Below are 23,308 nucleotides of genomic sequence, written 5' to 3'. Positions count from 1 at the left end.
TATTCTGACACATTTATATGAATAACCTATTTAACAATTGGGATTCTGAAATTTAAATTAGAGACTTTTCTCATATAATTGCCTTCTATTAATACTTGAACGCGCTTTTATAAAATACAGTATACTTATAAATTTTTATGCATTAGTGTAATTGCAATTGCACACTTAATTAAAATTGATGATAGAAATGATAAAAAATAAAACTTTGATAGTATAATTAAAAACCGATAAAATTATTTCTTTTACTTTCAAGTTTAAAGAAATGGTTTTATTTGTTTCCGTGTAAAATATATCTATAGAAGAGTAAAAAAAAATGTCAATGAGCGCAAGAAATGCTGAGAGCGCGTGAGTATTCAGTTGTAATGAGATAGTAAGCCAAAGTCTTTTATACTTACTCAAAGACCTCTTTTCTTTACTTGTTTTGTCTTTGCTTTACAATTGATTCTTAGTCAGGAAAACTATCTCAAATATGTTTGAACGCAAATATCAATGGGTTTTACACTGTTGACTTAGTTTTATTAGCTATTCGCCGTATTAAAAAAAAAAAAAAAAAAAAAAAAAAAAAAAAAAAAGTTTTTAATTTTTTTTTAATTAGAATTAATATCAATCATTTTTTAACATTGTTTTAAATCGTTGCTTTTATTAGCTTGATCTGTAAATATCTGTCGTAATTTTTCAAGACCATTTTTACCGACTTTGATATCTGATTAATTTGACAGTTTTCACATGTATTGAGGACCAAAACAATGACTAATTTCACAGATTAATCCATCCATCGAATAACAGTAAATATTGTTTTTTATAGTATTAAAATCTACACAAAAAGAAAGAAAGAAAGTCTTGAGCCAAGCGTAAATTTTCTTAAATCAAGAAAATCTTAAGGAAGATTGAAAATTTCTTGAATGAAGTTAAATGTTTTTAAGGAAAAAAATTTCTTCTTGGCTTTAAAATAACTTCGGTCTTCTTTACAATTTTCTTGGTTCAAGAAATTTTTTTTTCTGTGTAACGTTTCTGATTTTTAATTACATTAAAAAATTTGAAAATTAATATTAGTTTAAATAACTAAAAACACGCTTTTACAGCAAATTAAAAAATATAAAATGATTTTCAACTAAAAAAAAGATTAAAGTGATTAAGAGAAAATTCATTTTAGTGTAAAAAAACGTAGAGTACTTTTAACGATATTTCCATAATAATCGTAATTATGCAAATGACTGTTAACAAAATAATTATAACAATTGATATCAAAGAATCTCATACTTTTTTTTTTACAATAAAATCAATTTTTTGTTCATTACTCTATTCTTATTTTCATTGACTGGCATTCAAAATTAATTTCCACTTCCTAATTTTATTTGCTGTTAAAGTTTGTTTTTTAATATTTTAAGCTGTAATTTATTACAAATCAAATTAATTTTAAGGAAAAGAATTATCGGTAAAGTTTGGTTGGAAAACATTCTCATGTCAGCCGTAAAATATCTTTATAATCGTTTTGTTATTGATCGACAATAGTTTAAGGTAGATCGTGCATGAATACGTATACGTTACGAGATGGTAGCTTTTCTTCCATTACATTATGGTACGTTGCATAATAGTGAATACATACATTAATAAATAACCATAACCACATATAATTTATACATGAGACAGTTTGATAGTTTTGTATTTTCATGAAATATTTATATTGATAAGCATCGTTCAATGGCTGATATCTTAATATTTTATATTGCAACGATCTTTTATTGCTTTATCTTTAGTTGATATTCGCCGGAAAATATTTATGAAACATTCAATAATAAAACGATCGTTAAATGTTCATTGATACATTGCAGGCGACAATCGAATATAATACAAATCTACTTTGTTCGGATAACTTATTGAAGTTGTTTATTTTTAAGCTGCTTGTAAATAAATTTTTTAATTTAGTGTCCAATTTTAGTATTAGTAAAAAAATTGAACTCGAGATAAACATAAAATTGAAATAATGATAACAAAAACATTTTTTGCAAATGTTTAAAGCTTCTAATTTTTTTAATTCAAGGACATAAAAAAATAATATATTTGTTCAGGTGGGAACAAATATGTGCACAAAAAAGGGTATTTGATAAGCTTTATATATGTTGACGCACATGTCCACATAAACGCCACAATACATATGTTGACACATTCGACGTTTGGGTCAACACATATCTGACCATTTAGGTAAACATATTTTTGCGCGAATAAATAACACACATTTGCTGCATAAATATTCCTCATTGACACATATTTCCGTTGGAAAAACTTTCAAACTTCAATTAGCTATTGTTTTCAACCATAAATTTAGTAAAATATATAAAAAGTAACAAATATAAGGGGTGTACGAGTAGTCAGAAGTTAAATTATTCGAATTGAATAACTCGATTCAAAATTCGAGTCAAATATTAAAAAAAATTCGATTAACTAGAAGGATTCGAATCCTGCAAATATTATCCAAATTTTCCGATCATTCCGAACAAGAATCGCATATCCCTAGTTATGACAAAATTTTCTACTTTCAAATGTCAATCTGAAGTTTCTACGATTTAATTCTGGAACCTTTGACGTGTTGAAAAACATATAAAAAAGTATGAAAAATCTCTGAAATGAATTTTCTTAAATCTTGAATCTAAAAAGTGGAGTTTCTCATAATCTGACTTCTTTAAAGTAACGACAGAATTTTTTCTCGATAGACATCAATTCGAAATTTAAGAAATTCAATTTTACAACCTTTTACACGTCAGAAAAGGCATTTTAGAAGGTTTAAAAATCATAGAAAAGTCCATGAAATTCTTTCGAAATTACGATTCTAGATAGAAGAAATCTTTCCACAGGGATTTTTCCAGGGTTTTCTTTGACTCGATAAACTTTTATAAAGTCGAAAAAGAGTACACAGTAAAAAATTTTTCAGCATTGAAATTCTAGTGTGTTAAATTATTAAATCAATACATGAGAATGTTAAATTCTACTCACCAGAGTGTAATATTTTACACACAAATTTTAACACTCTACACAATGACGAAAAATTTTTTACGGTGTATTCTTTCCGGCCCACAGCAATATTCACTGATATAATAAAGTTTCATGGGTGTAGAAGGGCCAAAAATAATAAAACTGTTTAAATTCGTCATCCTATGTCTAATCGTGCTCATACAGGTATTTGTGAAGATTATCTTATTTCTGATGATTTCTTCTAACATATGAGTCTGAATAATTCGAAAGAATCTAATAATTCGAACCTTTCAAATTATTGGATATTCGACCTGAATAAGATTCGCACATCTGGAATAATAATCAGTAATATCTACGAAATGAATTTGCATTTAACATGAAGCTAATTTTATTTACTATGTGCTTTTTATGCTTCATCAGTGCTACCATGAAAAAAATTCTACGAAAACTTGAATGTTTACTGTCAATAATATCAAAGTTTTTTTATTGGGTATTGGGTATGGTTTTCGTTTTTTTTTTTTTTTTTTTTTTTAATAATAATAAGAATGGTTTTTATTTGTATCACATAGGCAGTGTTTTACAAAATAATTTTCCAAATAGAATGATAAGCGCAGTCATTCTATTTGGTTTAGTTTATATGGTTTACATAGTGTTAAATTAAATTACATTAAATTCAAATAATTTTTAGTATACATTTCACCATTTGTTTGGTACAATGCTTTTTTTTTTTTTTTTTTTTTTTAATTATCTGCTAAATGAAAGTCTCTTATTGTAAATAATAGTGAGCTTTTTAGATTTCATTCATTTTGGATGTAAATTTGTAGTAAGTGTTTCATTACAAATCGGAAAAATAACAAAGTAATTTAACAAATGCATATAGATTTAATATAGATGAAGATATGAATATATCTAGAGTAAGTGAGTTTTGTTTAAAGCAAAAATAAGTTTGCGTTAGCAACAATAAAATGGAATCAGTGTCAAGTGTCATATAAAACGTCATATTCCAAGAGCTTGGCATTTATATATTCGGAAATATGACACGCGAATTGTTGAAATAGTCGTGTGACTGCCTATATTATAATATATGTGAGTGCATGCACATACTCCACACGATTCAATGGGTTTTATGATTAAATAAACGTGATAAACAACATTAATAAATTATCATTATTATTATAAACACATCGATGTTTGTTATATAACGATAAATTATAACCAGTCACTTATGATTATCATTATAATTTTTTTAAATTAAACAACTCTCAAGAATTCTATCACTTGTCATCATTAATAAACTATTTATAATCAATCATTTTAATGACAATATTAATCTTTTCCTCTATAATTTCCCATCATTATCATTTTTATTGTTCGTCAGAAAAAATTGTTGTATTCTTTTAATTTTACCATTTTACAGAGAATAAAATTAAATGTTTATGAATGTATTTTTATAAATTTAAAGATTTTTCTTCTTCCAAAAATCCAAGAACAACTATTTATTCTTATAAGTAAAATACTTCAATTCATTAACGCTCGATATAAATTATAAGCATTTAATTTACCAACGAGTAGAAATGCTTGAACCAATTTAAAGTAATTGGAGCCGGATGTAATAGACAAAGTCCATCAGATGATTAATTTAAAAGATTTTAACAAACAGGTTACTTTGATGATCAACCTACTTTCTTCTGAGGTCACGATCAATCAAGATTAAGTATCAAGAAAATTCAATTTTGACGCGGAATAAAATAATGATACTGCAACGGCAAAAGTTTATAATATTATGAATGATTTACACGGAAAAAAGAAAAATGGAAAAATTACATTACGTAATGTAAAAGTGACCCGCCGTAAAGAAAACTGGAACAATTACAGTTTCAGATCGTAATTATTACATTAAAATGTGAATATTACACAGAAAAAAAAAAAGTCTTGAGTCAAGCGTAAATTTTCTTGAATCAAGAAAATCTGAAGGAAGACTGAAAATTTCTTGAATGAAGTTAAAATTTTTTGAACGAAGTTAAATTTTTTAAGCCAAGAAAATTTCTTCTTTCTCCAAAATAACTTTAGTCTTCCTTACAATTTTCTTGGTTCAAGAATTTTTTTTTCTGTGTATATACATTGAGAAAATAAAGTTACACCTTACAATACTTTGAGCAGCTAATTCATTAAATATTAAAGAATGAATATTAAATGTCGATATATAATTATTACCATCAGAAAAAGGTGGTTTAATATTAAAAATTGTATATTGATTAGAAAGAAATTATTTATTAAATGCTAAGAAATCTTTTCTTAAATACAAAGAAATCTTCTTAAATGCTAAGAAATCCTACAATCTGTGTATTACGTTCAAATAGTTTTTTACCGCGTAAAAGCAAAGCAATGGAAATAAATATTGATGAATCATAAAATTCATGAAATAAAGTAGTCAATAAGAGTACAGTTTACCGTTGTCTATATAGAAGTAGATATAAGATATAAATAAGAAAATGCTAGAATAAATTTTAAACTCCTACTGTAGTTAAAAGCCGTTGATATGACTATTCGATGACAGTGGATGCACTGTGCGTACACACTAAAACCGAACTATATTTACTTTAATGATGAAATAAACTCTGGAAACTGAGTAAATATTGATGATAAATAATCTATAAATGTATGAAGTATTTTAACGTTAAAACTTTATTACGAAAAAACCTAAACTTTTATACTCAATGGAATAGTACATCCAAGATTTTATTAAATTCTTTTAATAAATTGTAAAAATTTTTCTAACAAAGAAAATCTAATAAATGATTGACCTTTCAAGTTATTTTTGGAACTTTTCACTATTTTCGAATTCAAAATACTCGAAAATTTATCAGCTAATTTTTCAATTGCACGATCTTAATAACGCGAAATTTGATTTCATTTTTTTTTTTTGACCGATTTTAAAACAGTTTTTCAAGCACAAAAATCCTATATAGAGTCTTGAATTGATTGGTTGAAGAATTTTTAAGTTATCTAAAAAAAATGTAAAAAAAATTGTTATTTTTTAAATAATTAAAATCTTAACAAAATTTTTTAAATAATTAAAAACTAAAAAAATTTAGTGACTTTCGTCCAACATAATTATCAAAATTCATTGATGAATCAATAAATGCGTTTATTGTTGAATTTGGGTGTCAAAAATAATCTGAATAATTTACAACTCTCTGTAATGGAAAATTGGATGTGAGTATTGTAAAAAAAATATCGGATGATTGTAGCTGTGGCATGAAATAGCAAATAATTTAAAAAATTCAAGGCGACATGATTACAACATCCGTAAAGCTTAAAATATACTTCCATTGATTATAGATTAAAAAGAATAGATTGCTTAACATAGTATTGAAAAGAAAGATCGCATCCTATTCTATCCAATTGGATGTGTAGTATCGCATGTCGTTAAATTATCGATTTAGTATATCCTCATTTAGTTAATTTCAAACCAGCTTACACTAGATTGTTAATATTATTTTATCATATAGAATACAATTTATGCTGATGTCCTTCACGATGGGTTCCTAGTCATTACGTAGTTTGCGAATTTAAACAGCCGGCTTGTGGTAGTTACCAGACACCGGCTTGTTTGACGGTATGACAGCGTTAGGGTGAGTTACATAATGCCTGTAAGATATCTACAACATAATAGTGTTCATTGCCTCGGTAATAATTTGTTTGCCAAGTATTATAACGTCGTGTCTAACGGTTCATCATTTCGTTTGTTGAAAAATATTTCACCGAGTCAATGTGCTACTAAATCAGCATTCAAAGACAACATGACACCTCAATACTATACTATCATATTTAATTTCATTTGGAAGTCGATTTGATTATTCTAAGTTTTTCAGCCAAGTGATAATATTAAATAAATAGATGAAAGTTATAAGGATTAATATCTTCTAATTTTTTCTTTTATTAATCAAAATTGATCTTTTATTTGTTATATTTAAGTTTACTCTATAAATTAGAAGTCATTTTTATTTAAGTGTTTTCTACATATCTAAGCTTAAAAATACTAAGTTAAATTCAATTTTTTTTTAAACTTAGTATACACAATAACTTTCAAAAGCGATTACATAGTTAAACTTAAAAGTGTTTAGTTTATAAATAGAATTAAATTAAAAGAAAAAAATACTTCGTACTTCATAAAAATTTTTACCGACCGGTAAATAAAATTAATTTTATAGATTTATATTGAAGTACGAATAAATAAGCGCTTTTATTTATTTTAACTTATTTATAAAAACTTCGTGCTTAAAGTTTTCATTTATTGTAAGTTTCTACTTATTAGAGCGATTTTGAATTTTCAAAATTTTTTCTAATTCGTATCTTAAGAAAACTTGTAATCATATTAAAACCATGTACATATTTTTGTGCTTAAAATACTGCGTCGAATACTTTTTTAAAAATGAAAATCGAATGACTTATTTAAAAGTTATATTTGTTTAAAAATTTTTTTCGACATTTTTTTAAGACTTCTTCCAGATTTTTCAATCAATCAATATAAACCTATACATTTTCTTTTTGTGCTTTAATAGAGAATGAATAAATAAATTTTGAGCTTGAAGACCTCAAAATGTGAAAAACTGTGTTTTGAGCTTGAAAAGCTCAAATATTAACAAAAAAAAACATTTTCAGGTGCTTCAAATTTAAACTTAGCGGGAAGTTCTATAGGTTTATCTGCGCAATCAACCGATTTCTATTTTTTTTTTTTTTTTTTTTGATAATTCAAACTTGAATTATTCGCACTAAAGTTGGTCTGTTTCATCTGCTTTTATTTTCAAAGATATTTGAAGAAACCTGGTATCACCAACTACTACTTTAACAACAACAGCTTCTTATATATTTTCGATTACTGAGTTGGAAAAGAACGGGGGTAAAGAGTGAAAAAGCTGGGTCTATAAACTCTCATTTTATATTTTTCTTTCTTCCTCTTTATCTTATTCTTCTTCTGGCTCCCAGTGTAATTTCTTCGTACATGCTTCAAGTAATAAGAGAAAATGGTGGAAACTTCTTCCCGCGATTCACGATAAAACATCCTATTCAGGGATTGTGGAAAGTGCTTAAATAATCCAAACTCAGAATTCAAAACGTATAAGTTTCCTACTTTACTCTACTCCTATATTTCACTAGGCCATGCTAGGACTAGATGCTACTGTAATATACAAGAGTGTTGAGAATCAGATCAACTTACTGCTCTATAACACATTATACAGTCGCTATATATATATTCATATATAATAAATATTAATTCTTTCAACAATACTATTGTAACGCTTTAAAAAATTTTTCCATTAATATTTTATATTTTCTTTCAATCTTTTCAAGCCTTTACTTATCATCTAAAATTTATTTTAACTTTTACAATTTCACTCGAGTCGAAGTGATATTTTATTGAAAAAAAAAGTTAGTTCTGCAAAACGAGAACGCTGAACTTAGGTAACCAACTAAACTATTGAGTTTTAAAAATCTGATCCAGTATTATATTTAAGGAAAAAAAATTTTCATTTTCAAATTTATTAATTGAATTTAGGTTTTTAATAATTATGAAAGAGATCAAAAACGGATTCATGTTCTCGGACGTTATTTACTCTTATACTTTATTACGCTGTTTTCTCTGTGAAAAAATATTGTCACCGGAAATTACTTTCCGTAGAATAAATGTTTATATGACACAAGCTGTATATTTAAGGACAAAAAAATAGAGCGTAACTACAAAGTTTTAAAAAAATTTAAAAAATCATGTACCACATAACAAAATTCAACCTGGATTAAACTGTATAAAAAATTTCATATGTTAATATAATTGAACTATAATTATAAAGAATGCGAGATTTTAATATTTTCGATTTTTTATTACTAATAAGTACATTGTAAAAAATTTTCCACACATTTTTTACTGTGTACGAATGTTTAAAATGTATTTACAAAAGCTTAAACTTCCGCAATTTTTAACAATTTTTTTTTTTAACAGGACCAATAAAAATAAAACAAATGTTTAATTTTTTTTATAATAAATCTTGAAATGAAAGAATTTTAATAGTTCGAAAACATAACAAATAAATCAAGTTTACAATAGCATTACTAGAGAAAATTGAGTTAAATTATTTGAGGAAAAACTCGTGGGGTTAATTCATATTTCGGTGCTTTCTTTTCAAGAAAAACTGTTTAATTTCCGGCATAAAAGAGCATGAATTGCTATGCGGTACTTATCTATTCTTCGTTATAGAAAAATTTTATTTCAAGAATTCGAGGGTTCGTTTTGACCCTAATAATTTTTAGCTATCGAAAATTTTGATTTCTTCGAACTATATTGATAGAAGTATTTTTGGGATTTAAAAAGTTTTGGGCTAATAAATATTTTTAACAAATAAAAAATATTTATTACTCTAAAAAAGCGACTTGAATAAATAAAAACAAAGTAATTTATCAATTTCTAACAAATCGTTTTATTCGTGAAGTTGAAACAAAAATATTTCTCCACGAGAAGCGTATTTTTAGTTAAAAAGAGAAGTAAAGTTTTCTAGTGAAACAAAATACAGGATGTTATTGATGAATTTAAAAATAAAAAAATTAAGCTTCGAAAAAATGTGTGTTTGAATACCACAAATAAAAGAAGCTTTAAGTGACGTTAAACGTGTGTGTAGTAAAAAACGATTTTACATATGTTTGAAAGCCGATCAGCGACCACTTTGGTTATTCTAAGAATCGAGTTATTCTTTGAGTTAAATTCTCTACTCCGTAAATCCACTTGCTTTTACAATACATATCCAATCACTCACTTGATCAATCATTTTACTTTTTTCTCCAGCTCTTCTCTCCCAGTTTTTTAGCTTTCGTGTCTCGTGGGTAGTACCTAAGAAGAGTTCCAAGCCCAATGTTCCTACGTCAATAAATTTGCAAATAGGGTATGTAAATGCACCGAGGGAATACATGCATCTCCTTTTCAATAGAAACTTACAATAGATAAAAATAAAAATAAAAATAAAAATAAACTTTGCTAGCAATCGATCAAATAAAAATTATTTAAAAAATGTAAATTCATTTTAAAAAAGTTTTCCAATGTTTGATATTATTTTAGTTGTACGTGAGCGAAATAATTGTATATATTTAAATGTAAAACGTGACGACTTGTTGCGAGAATGCAAATGATAAATTAATGGATTTAAAGTAAACACGATGTATGTATATTGTTAAATCCAATGAAATGAGTCTTGAATGGATAGACAACCAAGTTGCACAATATTTCACTAAGCTATAGATGACGAGTGCACTTGTGATGTGACACTTTAATTGACCCAGCAAAACGGTTACAAACCACATAACAAGAATAACATAACACAACATAACACTTTTTTTTATACTGTATATTGTATATTTTATATTGCTCTTGATTTTTTATGAAAGATAAAATTCTGATGATGCCACACAATCTGATATGTTGAATTTACATTTTATATTTTTTTAAATTGGTGTTATGCGTTTTTCTTATTTTTATTTCAATTATTAATTGAAAGCGGAAAAATAAAAATTGTTCATGTTAATTATAAATGTGTCCTGTATCAATTACACTTGAGTTTTCCATCATTCATTAAAAATATAAATTACTTCATGTGGAAAGTTTTAAATTAAATTGTAAATTATTCATTCGAATGATTACAATTAAAATAATTTGATTACTTGATATTGAAAATTATTTATTGAAAAGGTCATTGCTGATGATGTTATTTTAATAAATATTATTTTTTAAAACTAATTAATAAAATTAGGAGTTATTATGAACTAAAATATAGGATAGGAACATATAATATTCAAGATACTAAAAATTATGAGCTATTTTTTTTTTATAAAATCTAATTTTAGATTTTTCGTAAAATTACTGCAAAGTTTACCGTAAAAAAAAAAATTAGGTCAAGTGTATTTCATTTTATAGTTCAACATTATTTAGAAACAAAATAATTATTAACCATCTCACACTACTGATATATTATTCATAGTAATATTTGCTCTGAAATTCTCTCCACAATTCAATTATTTTATTATAATAACAACTTTTAATTTTATAACTTATCGTTAAGCTTCTCTTCATTGATTATAGTTAATAATAATGATATCAATATTTCATTTATATACAGATATATAGATTATTTCTTTTTTCTCTTTACATTAAAACCACTGTAAATCAATTTAATTGTTTCAAAAAATTTAGCAAAACGAGAAAAAAGAATTATACTTCATATGGTAACGTGGCGCTTAATGTGAAGAAACTAGAAAAATTATAGTTTCAGGTTGATACTTTTACATATTCTATAAAAATACAATTTTTCAAAAATTACTAAGAATATTTAATTTTCAATTTTTCTAACATTCAAAAATTACGATTTTAAAATTATATTTTTTACATTTTGAAATTTCGAAAATTTTCTCCTAGATGGGTGATTTCTATTTATAAAAAAAAAAAAAAAAAAAAAAATATGGGTGCGTACACGGAAAGAACAAGATGACACTGGATATCAGCTCAGATTATACTCAGTGATATCTGGATTATACTCATTGTAATCTGGATTATACTAGCTACTATCTAAAAAAATTTTTCACTCAGTATAATCTGGGATGATATCCAGTGTCATCTTGTTCTTTCCATGTAGAGTTTTTCTAAGTCTAAATACTTAATTACCGGATCAGTTTTTTTTTTTTTTTCGATAAAATATAAGTAAAATACTTCCATCAAGGCCGGTTAATTAAAATTTACCTCACAGTTAATTTTTTATAAAACATCAAAGCATAAAAACCATAGATGTGCGTAGCCTGATTCTTAAAAAAAAAAAAAAATACATATACAATGTATTACGAATCGAAGAGAGCCAATTAACTTATTAGTTAATTCATGAATAACAGTAGAATTTTTCTATTTAGATAGATTTACATTATAACTTTTTCGTCAAACTATGGGCATAATCCTTCTGTCACTTTCATCGATTTATGGATAAAAATTCACCCATGTAACTCTATTTACTCCCATCAATTGGGTTTATGAACTTGACGATTATTTTTTTTTCTAACGGAAATAAAAATTACTCATAAAAGTTTGATAACTTTCAAAATTATCAAGAATGAATTTATAACTTGAAAAGATTAATTACTTTTTCTGGGTATTTATAAATCTTTTAATTACATCATTCTTTATAGACAATTAATATCAATAATAAACATTGACACAGCAGTGATGGAAAAAATGAAAAAAAAAAAACAAACACCCATCCGATTATATTCATAAATTAACGCGGTGACTTAAGTGGAATAAATATTAAATGAGTAAAATAAATTCGAGGAAAAAATATTTTAAGTCATTATCAACATAATAACAATAATAATAATAATAATAATTATTATTATTATTATTATTCTTACGTATTGCTGTAACAGTATTGATTTAACGATTGTCAATATAATATAGATTTAATGGATTCAAGTTTTGTGTAGTATATTAGTTAGATGACATGGATGTACACTGATAATGAAGGTGCGTTAGACATGATTATTAGCTATACTACTATACTACTACACTAAACTAAATGAGAATTATGGGATAGAATAAAGACACTGGACTATATACGTGCGAGTTCTATAAGGTATCGTGTGTCTGTATTATTATTATGTCGAGCATGTATCGGTGTACATGCGTATAGGCTTTCTCTCTCTAGCATATGCAAGTAAAGCAGCACACATACACCAGTTGGTCAGCTGTTGAAATGATCTCATAATAATCATCCGATTAAGCGGAAAGCTATTGTCAGTATATACATACATATCTCATATATATGCTAGCTACCAGCCAGTCAATCATCCAGTAGGCTTTTAGACATCCTCACACACGTACATGTATTACCCTCGTGTATTACACTATTCACCTCACGTTCTATAATAATTTGACCGTGTAACAATGTAACATTCAATCATTGTTATTATTATTCCTGACGCTAGAGATAGCGGGCTATTTTTAATGTTAATTAGCATTTTTATAAATAAATTCGTCAGTAATTATAATAATCTATATTTTTGGTACCTAATGATTTGTTCAGTTTCCTAATTTCTATTAGCACGAAATGTAAATTTTGCATGTATGCATCAATCTCGGGACTTTAATTACCGAACTAGGGTAATTTGGAAAATGATGTGCCAGGATGGGGACTGATTATTGCTGGTTGGTCAAAATTTTGTGGTTGAAGGAAGAATTGTAAGAATTAATTGATGAAAATATTAAAAATTGTTTTTTACTTTTGGACTTTTTTTTCACTATTCTAGTTACGAGATTAATTTTAGATCATGCGCCATCTGTTGTTAAAAAATAAAAATAAGAATGAACGTTAATCCATAAAATTATATAATTAAATTTTTTTTGGAAAATCACATTTTTTATTTTTCAAGTTTACCAAAACGGGATTAATTAGAAAAATTGATATTTTTTTTATCTAAATTGTTTTTTACCCATAAAATGTGAAAAAATACCGGAAATCGCAAGATTAATGCAGACACATTTTAATAATGATTTAGGGTCAACATATAACATTTTCATTGATCTAGTTCTTAGTAGCTTAAGTGCTAAATATCTGCCATGTAATATAGTTAAATATAGAATTCATTTATCGCACTACAAAACCGAGAAGAATTTTTTTCGAACAGCGGGTGTTTTGTAAACTGTATTTGTCAAATATTAAATTGAGTTTTCTTGTCAACAATAATAATTTTCAAAATTATACCGTGCCAATAATGTATTAAATATATCGACTAAAATTGTTCACTTACATGAAAAGCTTCAAAATTAATTAAAGAATATTTTTAAAAAAATTTCCATAATTATTGTAAATTTTTCGTAAAAAAGAATTTAAGACAAAACATTTTTTAGATATTAATGTTTTGATATTTCATACAAAAAAAGAAAAAAAAAGATGACCGTCAAACTAAACAATTATCAAAAATAATTATAGTCGCAATAATACTTTGATTATTTAAAAAAATCATCCAATTTATGTTTATCACAATGAATATGACGATGACTATGATTACTTAATAATTTATAATTATTTTAAATTGTCGCCGGAAGAATAATAAACTGGATGCACGGTAAAACTAGTGTCGCTGTAACCAGGACAGTAATTAAATAAGACTTTTAACGGAAGCGCCAAAGTAATTTTGTTAAATTGTGTGAACTTGGCATCGCACGCTTTTGTTATTTTATTAAACAGTTAAGATATTCTTATCTTTAGGTAGAACCATAAAAAAACAAATAATCATTAAATGGTAATTTAATAGTTATTTTAACGATTAATATTTAAGAGTTTTTAGTGAGCAGAAGGACCATGGAGCAGTAAAAAATTTTAAATTACAAAACTCTATAATTGAACGTTAGAAGCTTTTCTAAAATTGAAAAGATAACAACAAAATGTGGTTAAAATAATAAAGTAAAATGATTTGATAGAATTTCTGTCGGGAGAAAAAAGAATTTCATTAAAATAAATCGTAAACAATACAAATGAAAAATAGGTTACTCCCATGTGAAAAGAATTAATTTAAAATTCGTATAATGAATAACGTAAAAAATAAAATAATTTTTCCAATTAAAATAGTAATTTATAAATGAAAATTAAATGAATAAAATAAAGTTTGAACATAAAATATGAGCGATCCCAAAGGACTGAACTTTTGACAGTAGTTGTAATGCTCTGATAGATCAATATCTGCGAGTACCAGAGGACAGATATATAACAACGCGGTTGATCTGCTGCCCGAGTTTTTGTCTCAATTCGAGCAAGAATATCATATATGTTGTACAGTGGTATGCGGTATGTAGTGTGGTATTGAATCAACTAGGCGAGACACTAGATGAGATGAGTTGAGTTGAGATGAGATGAGATGAGAAAAGAGAATGGAGGAGGTCAGACAAGGGAGAGCCACAGGGTAACAAACAATATAACGCGAGAGTTATTACTTTAAAACCGTAACCGTTTTCTGCTTCCAAAAAATAAAGGATGTTATAAATCCTGTGTTCTAACACATATCTTCCGGGCTCAGAGTATAAATATACAACTGTCATTCTTAAATGCTTTCTATTTATTTAAAATTCTTGTTAATTTTAGCGATTTTCCTCAAGTTAAATTGCAGCGAATTCAAATTTTTTTTAATCTAGATTTTTATCTTGGAATTACATACTGCGAGAAAAAGCGAAATTTGTAAAAGTGTTTTCACTACAATGAAGTAAAAACAATTGGTTTATGGTGAACAATACACTACTTTAGTTCCTGTTACTACACTGATAAGAAAATTAACTTCATTGAAGATAAAAATTCTTGAAACAAGAAAATCTATTCGAAGAGTTTCATCGTCCTCAATTAAAACAAGAAATTTTTGAATTAAGTTAAATTTACTCGAACCGAGAGAAAGTTCTCAGTTTAAGAACTTTTCAGCCTGATTCAAGACAAAAAACTTCTTAAAATTATTTTCTTGACTTAAGAGTTTATATTTTGAATTAAGATATTTTTTAATATATTTTTACTTGTTACTACAATTTTAATATATTTTGTATTTGTTATATTTTTTCTCATAAAAATCAAATAAGTTTTCTAATTAAAAAAATTATTTATAATTTTCATGTCAAGTATTGGGGCATTCCTTGGTGACTGGTGGGACATTTAACTCTGGAATTCCATCAATTATAAACTCTAATTATGTAACTGAAATTTATACTATAGTAAAATTTATTTTATAATATAGAAGAATAACTAATTAACAACATCCCTTTATCAAAAACATCGATTACTTTTTAAGTTTCTCGTAATTATCATTTGACTGAGTGTGACTGGTGAGACATCGAAAAATCCTTCTCTTTCACCGCGGTATACTTAAAGTCGAATTTCAGTTTGATTACTAAACTTTTAAAAAATACTTCCCTCTCAATACTAAATTTATCCTACAAGCATTCAATATTATGAAAAATTAGACTGATTACCTACGTAGAAACAATTAAAAAAATTATTTCATTGTGACTGGTGTTACAAGTACAAAATGTATACATGAAGTTGTACACTAAATTATTTAGGATAATTAAAAAACACATATAAAGGATTTAGCATGCTGACAACATGATTTTGATAAACTTAGGTGTTAATTAATAACGAAAATAAAAAAATTTGTTTTTAAAACTATAATAATAAAAATGTTAATTAATAACTAACATAAAATGAATTTGTTCTTAAAACTATTGAAACAACATTTGACCCGGATATAAGTTAGTACGGCTGAAAAGTTACTAGGAGAAAGAAATTGATTTTCTTATTGACGAAGAAAAATTTTCTTTACAAATTAGTAAAATATAGGCTTTTAATAATAAATTAGGACTAAATTAGAATCAATTAGAGAAATTAAAAAATTTTATTCATTTTCCCATTTCGCATGAAATGCCCTTATTGCAAGTCTAAAATTTTCCTGTCTCAATTAAGATGCATTGCATTAAAAGTTAAATATCTGAATTATAAAAAAGAAATAGTGTTGAAAAATTTACGGTTTATAAAAAAAATCTCGGAAGAAAACAAGACAGTAAAAATTTAAAAAGCTTCCCTGTAAGTACTTGAATATCATGATTAATCTACCCTTAAGTCTGAAACTCGACTCAAAAAAAGTAACAAATAGAGAAACACATTTCATTTTATTTTTATGGCAAACGTTGTGAAATTCCAAGGATCCTTTTTAAATTCGAATGAAGGGCTGGACTTTTATCTATTGTTTTTTTCGGAGTATGCCCGATGATTTTAAACAAAACAGAAAAATAAAATAACGCAGAACTGGATAGCTTAATATATATTTATATACATATGTATATGTGTATATTTATTGTAGGTGAATTGTAAATGCCGTAGATTTTATATTCCCGGTCGGATATACCTGGAATATACGGTGAGCGTAAAAAGGACAAATAAAAATTCAAGTAGTTCATAGTGTTGCCGTTGGCAGAGTTAGTGTGTGTTACATCGTGTATAGAACAGGAATTGAACTCACCGGAAACTGGAGCAAGGATGTATGACCCAGTGACCTGCAGCCTTTTGCCTAATTCGTTCCTTCATAAGAGCTTTTTTGCTCCCGAACAGCTTCATCGCTAATTTGTTGTCTGTAGGCTGGAACAACGCTTGAAGCTGATTTTTTAGGAAGCTCTGCTTGACTTCCTGGCCCGGGAGACCCGGGCCCAGTTCTTCCTTCGGCGTTCCATAGAGCGACACGTCATCCACTCCGAAGTGAACTTTACCGCTCCCTTTGTAATTCATCTCGTTGCCTGAATAAAAAAAACATATTATTTTTGTAAGTATTTCATTTTTTAAGGAATATTTTCTATGGAAAGATAAAAATAGTATATTGCATATCAAAATGAACAAATGGCCGGGTAAAAGTATATTTGTAACTCTTAGGTTGTTAATGGTTAAATTTTGGGGTCTTAAATGGGTTTAGAAGGGAGATAGTTTATTGGAAACAGAGCAGAGTCTAGTCTGGGTATTACTGATCGTAAAAACGATAGGTCAATTGAACGAGAAAATCCTGCAAGTACTTCTATAACCTTCATACTTTTCGTATAGTATTTTAGCGTTTGATTTTTCTACGGCTTTGTGTGTGTTTTTTTTACCTATTCACGCATTCTTTACTTCCTATTGAGAATTTTTTTTTTATAGACAACATATTGGGAATTTTTTTTACGGCCAAGACCTAAAATTTTTTGTTTGGAAATTAATTTTTAATTTTTGACATGAATGCATTCACCAAACATTCACTAGGGTTTAATTAAATTTATTAATTGACAACTTTGTTAAACTTTTAGATGAAAGCAAAAAAAAAAAACTTTTGAAATACGTGTTTAAATTTAATTCAATTTATTGATAAAAGTTTTGAACTTTTTCGTGTAAAAAACTGAAGTATTTATTTTTGTTCTCGATGAAAAAAATTCAATGATAATAGTAATAATAATAAATGAGTAATTAAACAGTTGAACTTGAATTAAAAAGAAAAAAAATAACATAGAAACGCGGAAATACTTAAATGTTGGTACATGGATTCCGTCAATTTACGGAATTGCATTATCAGGAACGATCCAAGGTCTAGTATCTCCATTCTGCACATTAATCTTAATTTACAAGTACAACATTGACGAATTAAGATGTACGCGATGAGGAAACACACGCATTGTTACTATTATTTAATGGTGGTATGCTATGACATTTTATTTCAACGTAAAAATACTCGAGACTGAAGAAATTAGGCTGAAGTTAACCTCAGTCACTTTTTCGAGGATAAAATTGTGATGAGGGTAAACTAAAAAAAAAAAAAAAAAAAAAACTCGCTCAATGTCAGTTTATCCTGACAATCCAAGTGTACTTGCATTAATTGTTGAATTTATTTTGTTTTAAATTAACTTTGTTTAACTTCCGGACAAATTATAATTTAATTGTCAAAATTTGTTCTTTAAATTGAAAAAAAAAAAAAAAAAAATTCCTTTTTATTTTATGTTATTACGTAACGTCAGTAATATTCAACTTTTAAAATCGCTGACACATTCCAAAAATTAAATTTAAAAACTCTCGACAGGTAACTATTATACTTTGCAATTCAGAGAAAGCTTGAATTGATTCATACATTACATGATTATTCGTAATAACGCTGAATTTATTGCAGATGAATCCTAATCTATTAAACACTAATAAAATTTTAGTCGAAATGTAAACTCACAAATTTTTCTTCCGGTAACAAAATTATCATGGAATTGAGCTGTAGTAATTCTTTTTAAAAATTATTATCATCTTCAATGATAAATTTTTATTTAATTTCATAATTATGCTTCAATATGTTAGCATTTGATTTGCTTAAAATTTTCAATCAATCGTCATTATAATTACTCAACTGTAAAAAACACCATTTTATTAATTGATTAATTGCGAGTTTAATTTTGGACGAAAATATTAAAATTATAATTGTTTTTATTTTTAAAATAAAATTTAAAAAAAAAATTATGATTGATAAATCATACTCGATTGAATATTTTCATAATAGTAGCGCGTTATTGCATCAATTAAAAAACTCATTAGAGTTTAATTTGTTTAAAATAATCGTTTTTGCTTATCTATATTTTTCGTGTAAGAATTTTTATGACTTTATTAAATTTTTAACATTGACTAAAATTAATTAACAGATGATAGGAAGTATGACTAACAGCTCGTATTATTCTTTTATCAAACATCAACCATCAGTTCTTCACGTTTGTGTGACAGTTAATTAAAGTTTTTTGTTATATTTATAAATAAAGTAGTTTTCGTAAGCTCTTTTTTAAAACTGATTAAGTAATAAATAATGACTATGATAAAAATGAATTTTTTATTATTTTCAAACATGCATAACATTTTTTAATGTTTTGTAACCCTGATGTCAAATAATTACTGAAAAGTCAATTCATCTGGGGATAAAAATTTCTATTTTGTGGTTTTATTAAACAATGAAGTTAGGGACTGGCTGTTAATTAAAAATGCGCTATCTGGTTATCGAAGCAGAAAGAGAATTTATTTAAAAATTAAAAAACAATTCACAAATTTTGATAATTGCAAAAATTAGAACTGTTTGATTTTTAAGCACTATGACCTTAATATTTGTTCAAAACTATTTGGAGTTGCGTAGGATGAAGTTAATTTTATAAACTACAGTAGTAGTTTCATAAAACCAAAATGCGATACAACTTCAGAAGTTATTCAACAATGAAGACTTTCTTAAACTCATGCAAAATTATGTATGATGTAAATTGGAGGAAACCACATGAGTTCGAAGATACATTTACCAAAACTAAGCTATCACTTTTCATTCAGAAGTTATATCGATGTAATTCAACGAATTTTGATAAAATTTACAGAATTTCAACTCCCCTATTTCAGAATCAATTTTGCTCATACACAGAAAAAAAAAAAATTAACTTGAATCAAGAGAAAAATTCTTAAACCAAGAAAATAATTTTGAAGAGTTTCATTATCTTGGATCAAGACGAAAAATTCTTGAATTAATCAAAATTTACTTAAACCAAGAATAATTTCTTAGTTTAAGAATTTTTCTACTCAAATCAAAAAGATAAAATCCTTCAAAATTATTTACTTGATTCAAGTTAATTTTTTTTTCTGTGTAGAAGAAACATACAAAATTTTATTTATTTATCAAAGTAGAAATTTTTTCTGTAGTATACGAAAAAAATATATTGATATTATCTTAATAATAAAAAATGTTAACGCGCATCATCAATTCTTTAGATTATTAATGATTAGGAATTGTTTTTTTTTTTTTTTTTTTTTTTTAATATCCCACTGTGAGAATCAATGACTTTTTTCATAACCTAATAAGCTCTCAACCCCCAAAAAACGTCGATTGCCCAAAATCGTATAAAAATCGGTAGATTTCTCCAAGAGATATCGTCGTCAAAAAATTTCGGAAAAAGTGTTTTCTTTTTTTTCATAACTCCGGAATTTTTCATCGAATAACTTTTTAAGTGATGAGAAATTTTTTTGTTCAAAAAACCGTATTAAAATACGCATACCGCATTAAAATCCTTTGATTCGTTCAAGAGAATGGCCTACAGGATTAACCTATGTTTCAAATTTTGTTCTTTATTTCTTTTTTATCCGACTCAATTTTTATTTATTAAAACAATAAACTTTTTTTTTTCTAACCTATCCTAATTTGAAAATAGTACATAAGTCTTAGATTTTAAGCATGTCAATCACAATTATATTTGAAGTTAAAAAATTTTGTACAATTATGAAACTTTAAATAATAATAATTATCATTCTGTAAAAGTTTCAAGGGCTGTTACCGGAGTTGTTTTGAAGAAATATCGATTTTTATTATTCATTGAGTCTCATGTACAATGAAAAATCAATTAAGGGGTGGCCTTCAGAGTCAACTGATTTTCTTTTAACTATTTTGATATTTTTTTTTTGGTTCTATTACTTTAAATTGATTTTTACCAGTGATAGAATTAATCTACATTAAATTATCTATCGAATGATGCGCAAATTAATTAGACTACGTGGATTACCAATCGTGTAATTAATTAAATAGTTGCGAAACCAAGGCAAAACAAATTTTTCGATCGTAAAGCACTCTCTGATGCTTCGCATCAAGAGTCGTGCAATTATTTATCCAATTAACTGAAGTTTAAGACTTTTGTATTGTCTGTTTACAATTTTGTGTTTCATTTTTTGTATCAGTTATTTATCAGATAATTAATTTTTTTCAAATAAGTAAAAAAAAAATATTGAATTGATTTTACAAAGGTCTCATTATAAAATCAAATAAATTTAATAAATGATAACTAATACTGGGTTGCAAAAGCATAAAACGCGATACGACTCACCTGTATCGTTAAGAAAATCGGTAATGAGAAGAGTCTCGTCGTCTAACGCGGTGACGAGGCTGTCGGTGCACGTATTTGTATTCTCGATACTGATTTTTATGCTGTCATCCTTATTCAGCCGGGGATGATTACTGGAGGACACATTGTTACCAGTGCTGTAACTACTGTTGATGTTGTTACCGTGCGGCTGGTTGAGATGCTGATGGGGTGAACGGACGGATTCGGTGCTGCTGGTGTGCAGGCCAACCCCCGTGGTCGCCCTGCCGTTTACCAGACGAAGACTTGGGGCTCGCCTGCCACCCCCTGATGTGGCTCGCCCGCCCACGCCACCTCCTTCTCCCTCCCTAAAAGTCATTCATTTAATTATTTATTTATAATTAACATTAATGACAATTAACATTTACATTTACATTAATTATAATTATCAATTACAACAGTAATCAAATTAAAGGATATAATTAAATTAAGCAAATGTTACTTAAACTATTTGCTGCGAATGTTATTACTGCAATAAATGATTACTGACTCTAATTATAGTGAAAATTAATAATTAGCAATTTTTGTTTATTTCAATACTCAGTTTGATGTTTTTTCTTTAAAAATTTTTTTATCAGTTGATCTTCAATTTACAAAATAAAATTTTTGTCAATATAAAACGTAAAACTTTTATTTTATATGAATAAAAAAATTCAAGAATTTTTAGATGCTGATTTCTAAGAATAAAACTTGATAAAAAGAAAAAGTTCGCTATTGAAGAAATTTACGAATTCAACGAAACATTTTACTATTTTTTAATAAGATAACATACCCTTGTGAAAAAAAAAAGTCGTCTTAAAAGTGTCTTAAAAAAGTCGTTTGTTGGAGATCTCAAACGTGACACAAGCCAAGATTCTTTAAAGACAAAAAAAAAAATTCCGATAATCTTTAAAAATTTTCAAAAACTATGGCTCACGTCGGATAATAATTTTTCAACTAAATTGCTTTTAAGCTCAAAAAGCTCAAAAATGCAATAATTACAATTTTGAGTACTTGAGTATAGAATTAGCGGAAAGTTGCAGGGATGGTCTTTAGGGTCAACCGTTTTCCTAATTTATTTTTTTTGGTTTATCTTTAAGAGTCTTGGTTCGTGTTACGTTTGAGATCTCCAATAAACGACTTTTTGAAGACTCTTTTAAGACAATTTGTTTCACCCGGGTATATTTTACCCATAATTTTCTTTCTCAAAAATTGAGATACATAGAAAAAAAAATGAAAGAAAGATTACAATTGTCACATGAAATTCAGGACCAGACTTTCAATATCTTCGCTTTCATAATTTTACAATTTAAAATTTACGATATTACATCGTAAAAAAATCTGTCGAGAAGTAGTCAAATTTTAGAAAAATATTTTTCAAAGTTTTTATTATTTCAAATTATATGATCTTTCCTTTTTAAAATTAAAAATCATCACTCACATAAAAAATAATATGCAATAATAATATGATACTTTTATAAAAAAAAAACCTTGACGTCTTACTGTATACTACATGCAATATACCTAATGTATTTTTACTGTCAACCGCAATGACCTTTTATTGTTAAATAAAATGCGATTTTATTATATTATTCCCGACAGCTTTACTTCCAACGATTTAAATGCTGGATGTTATGCATTCGAGAGTACGGCTTTGAGTTTTAAATTGAATTATTTAGATTTGGTCAAGATAGATCTCAGAAACCTGAGGATTAAAAAGCATTTTTAAATTTCACGCCTCTACCTTCAGCTGAGATCAAAGGAATTTTTTTACTTTTACTTTGCAACAAAATAATATTCAATTTTTTAAATTCCATCACAGCTAATTTTTTGCTTTACTTTTAATCCGTCCTTTCATAAAAAAAAGGTCTC

The 23,308-nt window shown here is 26.6% G+C and overlaps 1 protein-coding gene across 5 annotated transcripts in view; it reads right to left on the bottom strand.

Moving 5' to 3' along the window:
- Ih (hyperpolarization activated cyclic nucleotide gated potassium channel Ih) overlaps positions 1–21,761 on the bottom strand; it is a 66,969-nt gene extending 45,208 nt beyond the window's left edge. For 3 of the 5 annotated variants that reach the window (XM_074237655.1, XM_074237663.1, XM_074237684.1), the window contains exons 1-2: positions 21,422–21,556; positions 17,050–17,320 (exon numbers count right to left, since the gene is read on the bottom strand). In XM_074237655.1, coding sequence (XP_074093756.1) covers positions 17,050–17,312 — 263 coding nt within the window. In that variant the 5' untranslated portion in view covers positions 17,313–17,320; positions 21,422–21,556. Of the gene's footprint in view, positions 1–17,049; positions 17,321–21,421 lie in introns of all 5 variants that reach the window. The other 2 variants (XM_074237670.1, XM_074237677.1) reach the window with 1 other exon arrangement.
- Between the last annotated feature and the right edge of the window lie 1,547 nt (positions 21,762–23,308).

This window comes from Cotesia typhae, unplaced genomic scaffold, assembly GCF_013202065.1.
Source record: "Cotesia typhae breed Kobodo isofemale line unplaced genomic scaffold, CoteBio_Ctyphae contig_11, whole genome shotgun sequence".
NCBI lineage: Eukaryota > Metazoa > Arthropoda > Insecta > Hymenoptera > Braconidae > Cotesia > Cotesia typhae.
Note: the sequence above shows the minus strand (reverse complement) of the source record. Positions and strands in the feature narration are given on the sequence as shown.